At 45.3% G+C, this 8,504-nt stretch overlaps 1 protein-coding gene and 1 pseudogene across 1 annotated transcript; one reads left to right on the forward strand and one right to left on the reverse strand.

Moving 5' to 3' along the window:
- Positions 1-25: 25 nt before the first annotated feature.
- Positions 26-323, reverse strand: LOC125532057 (peptidyl-prolyl cis-trans isomerase D-like; the record flags this gene model as incomplete). Its single annotated transcript, XM_048696236.1, has 1 exon — positions 26-323. A coding segment is annotated over exon 1 (298 nt), but the record flags the coding sequence as incomplete, so codon positions are not given.
- Positions 324-7,870: 7,547 nt separating this feature from the next.
- On the forward strand, positions 7,871-8,006 carry LOC125532058 (annotated as a pseudogene).
- Positions 8,007-8,504: the final 498 nt, after the last annotated feature.

The raw sequence follows: 8,504 nt of genomic DNA on the forward strand, positions 1-8,504 counted from the left end.
CGCCCCCCGCCCCCCCCCCCCCTGCCGATGCCCTTCTCGCCGGTGCATAGAGCGCGGAAGTTCTCCGCCGTCTTGGGCACGTCGTTGGCGAAGAGCTCCATCACGATGCGGCCTGCAGGGGTGCCGCCGATGGTCACGTCGAAGAACACAATCGGGGGGAGGGGCTTGTGCGCGTCGAGGAGGGCGCGCCACACACGGCAGACGCAGCGGGACTTGGCGACGGCGCGGCGGGGGAGGCGGCGGAGGATGTCGAGTAGCACGTCGTAGGGGAAGCATACACCATTGCCGTCGCCGACGGTGCCCTCCATGTGGGCGGCCGGCATGCGCGCAGATCGATCTGCTCGGAAAAGGCGCAGATCTTATTGATCTATATCTATACTACTTATAAAAGAGCAAACATTATCTTCTCTAAGTGCACCTCACAAAACGTACATGGATATATTACCATCGCATGATTAGTCCCACTAAACTCAATCTAACGGCTAGCCTTAACCGAATCTGTTCTCTGTGTGCACTTAGCAATTTACATTGACTGACCATACTCCACCGCGGAGGAAAATATGAAAGTCCATGCCTGGTTGATTAGGAAACTATAATCACGGACACATCCTATTAAGAAACTAATCACGGGCACATCTAATTATTAGGAAACTAATCACAAACTCATCCTATTATTCTATACTACTTATAAAAGAGCAAACATTATCTTCTCTAAGTGCACCCCACAAAACGTACACGGATACATTACCACCGCATGATTAGTCCCACTAAACTCAATCTAACGGCTATCCTTAACCGAATCTGTTCTCTGTGTGCACTTAGCAATTTACATTGACTGACCGTACTCCACCGTGGAGGAAAATATGAAAGTCCATGCCTGGTCGATTAGGAAACTTTAATCACGGACACATCCTATTAAGAAACTAATCACGGGCACATCTAATTATTAGGAAACTAATTACAAACTCATCCTATTATTAGGAAAAAAAATCACGCGTGCATCGTATTATTAGGAAAATAATTACGAGCCATCCTATTAGGAAATTAATCACGAACGCATCTAATTATTGGGAAACTAATCATGGTTGCATCCTATTAGATAACTAATCACGAACGTATCTAATTATTAGGAAACTAATCGCGAGCGCATCCTATCGTCTCCTATCAGGGAATCGTGATCGCGAGTCGCCAGCCGTCACCAGCCCACCACCCACGCGAGCCACAATGGGAGACACGCGAGGAGGAGCTGCGGCTTCCTCCGAACACACTTCTACTGACTGCAACGACTTCGTCCACATCCTGGGCATGCTCTCCGGGAACCATCGGCATCTGCGTCGACTTCGGCTCCATCCACAACACCCACGCTGACAACCACCCACCGCCAAGGTCCTTCAAGTGGGGGCAACGCTGAGTATCTTGGACCAATATAAGCGGGCCAAAAAAATCTGCCCCCACAACCATGCATGTAGATTCGCCTGGTCGCCAACCATCATCATCCCCAGGGCGGTGCAGGTCTCAGCCACTGTGCAACAGGTGAAGCTAATCACGGCCCCATCTCACTCGTCCGAAGCCACCCCCGACTCCCTCAGCTCTGACGCGTGCTGCTCCGTTGGACACGCTTGTCCGGTACTCGCGCGTGGACGACGTCGTCCAAAGCTAATCCCGGTGCGTGGAGGCCGCCGCCTCAAAGCTGGATGACTGATTACACTACTACTCAAGAAAAAAGATGGCTCTTGGAGACTATGTACTAATTATGGGAAATTAAATGGCATCACTATCAAAAATAAATATCCCATCCATGTTATTGAGGATCTCCTGGATCAGCTCAAAGGAGCAAGGGTATTTTCCAAAATTGATCTCAGAAATGGATATCACCAAATCAGGATGGCCGAAGAAGACATACCAAAAACTGCATTCACTACTCACATGGGGCTCTTTGAGTTTCTAGTTATGTCATTTGGACCGACTAATGGCCCTCCTACATTCCAAGCATTGATGAATTTCCTGTTTGGCCATCTCAAGTTTGTTGTGGTTTTCTTTGATGACATCTTAGTGTTCGGTTTCTCCATGGAAGAGCACAAGGGCCACTTGAAGCAAGTGTTTGGCATATTACAAACACACAATTATATGCAAAAATAGAGAAGTGCTCTTTTGGACAGCAAGAAATTGAGTACTTGGGACATGTCATCAACTCAGAGGGAGTGTCTACTGACCCATCCAAGATACAAGCTATTAAAAACTGGCCAACTCCTACTACAGTGACTGAGTTGAGAAGCTTCTTAGGGCTAAGTGGATATTACAGGAGATTTATCCAAGGCTATGGGGTAATCTGCAGACCTCTGTTTGACTGCTTAAAGAAAGAGGGCTTTGCTTGGAAAGAGGAGCAACAGGAAGCATTTGTAACATTGAAAAACAAGCTCACAAATACTCCTGTGTTGGCTCTACCTGATTTCTCCAAACCCTTCATTTTAGAAACAGATGCTTGTGGATATGGATTGGGAGCTGTATTGATGCAAGAGGGAAAGCTTATCTCTTATTTTAGCAGAAGTATTGGTCCTAAGGCAGCTGCAATGAGCACTTATGACAAAGAAGCTTTGGCCATAATTGAAGTAGTTAAGAAATGGAAACATTATTTTTTTAGCAACTGCCCTAGTTATCAGAACTGATCAGGAAAGTCCACAATACATTCAGGACCAGAAGATTACTGAGGGCATTCAACACAAACTGTTGTTGAAATTGCTGGGGTACAACTTCACTATCTATACTACTTATAAAAGAGCAAACATTATCTTCTCTAAGTGCACCCCACAAAACGTACACGGATACATTACCACCGCATGATTAGTCCCACTAAACTCAATCTAACGGCTAGCCTTAACCGAATCTGTTCTCTGTGTGCACTTAGCAATTTACATTGACTGACCGTACTCCACCGCGGAGGAAAATATGAAAGTCCATGCCTGGTCGATTAGGAAACTATAATCACGGACACATCCTATTAAGAAACTAATCACGGGCACATCTAATTATTAGGAAACTAATCACAAACTCATCCTATTATTAGGAAAAAAATCACGCATGCATCCTATTATTAGGAAAATAATTACGAGCCATCCTATTAGGAAATTAATCACGGACGCATCTAATTATTGGGAAACTAATCATGGCTGCATCCTATTAGATAACTAATCACGAACGCATCTAATTATTAGGAAACTAATCGTGATCGCGAGTCGCCAGCTCCTATCAGAGAATCGTAATCGCGAGTCGCCAGCCGTCACCAGCCCACCCCTCACCCTAGGCTTGCTACCCAGGACCCCCCGGCATGGGCGTCGACTTTAGCTCCATCTACAACACCCATGCTGACAACCACCCACCGCCGAGGTCCTTCAAGTGGGGGCAACGCTGAGTATCTTGGACCAGTATAAGCGGGCCAAAAAAATCTGCCCCCACAACCATGCATGTAGATTCGCCTGGTCGCCAACCATCATCGTCCCCAGGGCGGTGCAGATCTCGGCCACTGTGCAACAGGTGAAGCTAATCACGGCCCCATCTCACTCGCCCGAAGCCACCCCCGACTCCCTCAGCTCTGACGCGTGCTGCTCCGTTGGACACGCTTGTCCGGTACTCGCGCGTGGACGACGTCGTCCAAAGCTAATCCCGGTGCGTGGAGGCCGCCGCCTCAAAGCTGGACGACTGACTCACCTGCGTCGACAATGCCGCCCAGCTGGTGAGAGGACACGGTCGCCGCGGCCGCTCGCAGGCCTAAACGACAGAGACTCTCGCCTTCACGCGAACGCACCACACACACGCATTAATCAAGTAAGTATCGAGTGTTGTTTTTTTACTGTCATCGCTACCTCGCCGGTGGTGACACATCTAGAAGTACAGGAACTAGAGATGAGGCAATGAGAAACAGAGGAGCGTTGGAGCATACACAGAGACGTTCGCCTTCTTTCTTTCTTTCTTTATTTTTTCACTGATTTTCACGTACCTGCAACAGACATCCCTATTTTTTTAAGTACTGACTACCGGTTATTACATGGCCAACTCACGACTACATAGTGAACTCACAGACAAATTCGCTGAACCAAGACCTTACTTGCAGTCATGAAATTATGTTTCACTGAAAAAACCCAGTAGTTTACATAAGTTTTAATGAAAAAAACTAAAGTTCGCATAAGTTTTACTAAAAAACCCTGAAGTTTGCATAAGTGTATTTGTTTGTCCAGCAGATACATGGCAATTGTAATTTTACATAAGCATTTTCATACCATCCTTATCTACAGTTGAGTTAACATGTTTTCCCGATAGAAAACTTGGACTACATACAAGAGAAGCAAAAACTGCATGTTGATTATGATGATGATGGATGTAGGATATTTTGTGGTCATGGTAAATTTCATATCATTTAGTACATAAACAATATTCATAATTTTATTTTATTACCATCAATTGTGTTGAGTTTCTTTCATAGATATGTATTGACCCTCTTCTTTAAATTAGATGTGACAGATGCGGAATGAACTCATACCACATGATCGCATACGAGCAATTCAAGAGGAATTGGCGGGATTCTTTCTTGACCATGTCATACATAAAGACGGAGAATGCCATGTGAAAGTTCAAATCGATTTTAGATGTTAGGGATTATAAGAGATGTCATATTGTATATATATATAGTAGTGTCGGATAGATATATACAAAAACTTGTTGTTCGATCAATCTCGGAGAAAGAGAGGTCACTTCTCTTTGTATATGTTCATGACGATCTTGTGTAATTCTTGACTGGAATTTGTTGGCACTGAAACGGTTCCTTAGCTTGTCCTAAGTGACATTTTCATGTGTGACTATACTTGCATAAATGTGTGCATATGAAGAATCATGATGAATCTTCTAAATAATTTTGAATTTTATACATTGAGAAAAGTGGGTGGTCTTTTAATACAGGAGACATATTGATTAAGAAGAAACGATATTTCAAATTATTTGTACGAGTTGGAAATAAAAGATTGTGTACTTTATAGGGAAATTTCAAATTTATGAATAAATTGTCTTGTATTAAGTTTAGTATAATATGTTAATCCAAATAGATGCGTATTGCGTGTACACACTTATTAGTTCAAATAGACGTGCGTTGCACGTGCACACTTACTAGTCGAGGGAAACGAGGGAATCTCGTGCGTAAAACCGATCTCCCGTTTTCCATCTTTTTTTTCACTCCCTTCCCAAAGAACGAATCCTCCCACGTTTTTTTTGAGGGGTATACGAATCCTCCCACGTGCACGCACGCACCATCTAGCGTGGCCTGCCAAGGCCCAAGGCCAGATCCCCTTTCTTCCTGTCTGTTTCATACATTTTTTTACAAATAATATCTCTTACTCAATCACCAAAACAGTGGCATCATTTGCAAGCAAAGAAATGACCGCACTAGGGGCAGTATCCATCCAAAAACCAGGGGTAGAAAATTTAGCTAGCCTCACCAATTCATGAGCTACCTGGTTAGCTCCCCTGTTACAATGATCATAAATAACATGATTGAAATGTAATGACATGAAATAACAATCATCAAAAATTGCGCTAGCAACCGAAGAAGAATTTTCGTCTTTAAGAGCTTTGATGACCTCAATGTTGTCGGAGTTGATCTCAATTTTACTGCATCCTACCGTTCGAGCAAGATTCATGCCAAACCGAATTGTAGTTGCCGCTCCTGCCGACGCCCTTCTCGCCGGTGCGGAGCGCGCGAAAGTTCTCCGCCGTCTTGGGCACGTCCTTGGCGAAGAGCTCCATCACGATGCGGCCTGCGGGGGCGTCGCCGATGGTCACGTCGAAGAACACCATTGGAGGGAGGGGCTTGTGGGCGTCGAGGAGGGCGCGCCACACACGGCAGACGCAACGGGAATTGGCGACGGCACGGCGGGGGAGGCGGCGGAGGATGTCGAGTAGCACGTCGTAGGGGAAGCACACGCCATTGCCATCGCTGACGGCGCCCTCCATGTGGGCGGCCGGCAGGCGTGCAGATCGATCAGCTCGGAGAAGGCGCGGATGTTGGGATCGATATATAGAGGGAAACGAAGGAGTCCGTCTCCGTCCATAGTTGAGTTGTGCGTAATATCGATCTGTCCAGTATGTGTACGTGCGTGTGTCTAGGGTACATCTAGATGTGCTCTAGTTATTGCACATCTAAGTGAGTGAATCAAGCATAAAGAGCAAAACAAAAAAGAAAAATAAATTATCCACACGAATCTTAATGTAAGATCAATGGAATAGGACTTAGATGTACAATACTTATGGCACATCTAGATGTGCTTTAGCAAAACTGTTTGTCTTTCTATATGCGGGGATTGATTTTGCTTTTGTCTTTCTATATTTTAAAAATGTTGAAAAAAATCTATGTTTTTTTGGCAAATTTTGACAAATGTTCTAAGAGCTTGCAAAGTGTCATCATGAAATCACATTTGTGAAAATCATGGCAAAAAAGAAATCAATACTCTGTAAATGCCACTTCCGAAAGAATTTTGGAGCATTGATTTTGTTTTTTTGCCATGACTTTCACAAATGCGATTTCATGATAAAATTTTACAAGCTCTTAGAACATTTATGAAAGTTTTCCATAAAAATCGGAGTTTTTGAATATTTTTTTAATATTTTTTGAGTTATTGTTCATCCCGAGCTCATTTGAGCTCAGGTGTAGAAAGGGACTTTCGCCTCGCCAACTTCATCATATAACATTTCATATTTTTCTTCTCGTATGTATATTGGTCAGCATGGCCCGTGAATTAATTGACTGAAAATTATTAAAATATTCTTACAACCGTTTATCACAAACACTCACCACGTATGAAGGGTGGGACGTTACTCACTAGAAAACCATTGGAACGACTATTGAAACTAAACTTGGTGATCTCATGTGCCATCAAGCTTGTTTGCCTTTTGATCTTGATCAACTCGAAGGTTTGGAAAAGCTTTGTCAACCCCAACGACGTTTCTTTTTTTTAGATCGATGCACGGCTGAATGCAGATCTGTCCGCGCAATCATTTGCAAGGAAAGGAGTATACAAAGGCGTCTCCAAAATAATAGGCCGGTGAAAAGTGTTACCGATGTAGAGGCTGTTAGATGAAAGGCTATTCAGGTGTGTAACGTGACATATATGTCACGTATATTGTATGCGTGTGTATGCATGTGTATCTTGTGTAAATGGCGTAGGTTGTTAGGATAAGTTGAGCCTTATCTAGTATAGCTTGGAGTAGGGGCAAAGCTTAGTAACAACCTGCGCATGATGTAATCTTCTGAGTATATAACACGAAGGCGTCCCTGCCAGGAAGGCAATACGCTTCCATTATCGTAGTTTTTACATGGTAACCAGAGCCATCCTCGAACACATCCATGGCGTCTTCAAATTCCTTCCCATCCTCGCCATTCGCACACGCCGCCACCGAGAAGCTCACAAAGGGCAATCAGGCCCTGTGGCGGGCGACGGTGCTCTCGGCCACCCGAGGAGCACAGATGGCCAAGTACCTCGACGTCGAGCAACCGCCGCCGCCCATACAGATTGATGTGGCCTCGTCTGACGGCAAGACAATGGCGAAAGCGCCGAACCCTGATTTCCAAACCTGGTATGCTCAAGACCAACAAGTCTTCTCCTATCTTCTGACGACACTTCCTCATGAGATAGCCATCCAGGTTGCGTCATGCCACACCTCTGCTGAGCTCTGGAACACGGTGGAAGGGATGCTTGCATCTCACACCCGTTCCCAGACCACCAACGTCCGGATCGCCCTCGCCAACTTGCAGAAGGGCAACTCCTCCATCACCGACTACGTCGGGAAGATCAAGTCTCTCTGCGACGAACTGGTCGCTGCAGGGAAGAGGGTGGACGACGACATCGTCTCCCACATCCTGGCCGGGTTAGATGAAGATTTCGACTCGGTGGTGTCCACCATGTGTTCCCGGGTGGAGCCGGTGACCGTGGCCGAGCTGTTTTCACAGCTGCTGAGCTTCGAAACAAGGCTCAATCTTCGAGGCGGAGGGGCTCAATCCTGTGGCGCAGGTTTACCCGGAGATAAAGTTATGAAGAAGGTTTTCCCTTTATCTTTGAAGGGAAAAGCATTGGCATGGTATAGGCTCTGCGATGATATTGGATCTTGGAATTGGAACCATTTGAAATTGGAATTCCACCAAAAAAATTATCCTGGGGCAACTACAACAACCATGCCTCTGCCCCTAGGGTCTAGTGCCAGATCTGCGGCAAGATGGGCCACCCAGCCTGGAAGTGCTGGAAGCGCTATGACGAGTCCTACCAAGACGTGGAGGAGAAGTCGGCCAACCTCGCTGCACCGCAGTACGGGGTGGACACCAACTGGTACTTGGACAGTGGTGCCACCGATTGAAGGAAATATGCCCTAGAGGCAATAATAAAGTTATTATTTATTTCCTTATATCATGATAAATGTTTATTATTCATGCTAGAATTGTATTAACCGGAAACATAATACATGTGTGA

The sequence above is a fragment of the Triticum urartu genome, unplaced genomic scaffold (genome assembly GCF_003073215.2).
Source record: "Triticum urartu cultivar G1812 unplaced genomic scaffold, Tu2.1 TuUngrouped_contig_8925, whole genome shotgun sequence".
NCBI classification, from domain to species: domain Eukaryota; kingdom Viridiplantae; phylum Streptophyta; class Magnoliopsida; order Poales; family Poaceae; genus Triticum; species Triticum urartu.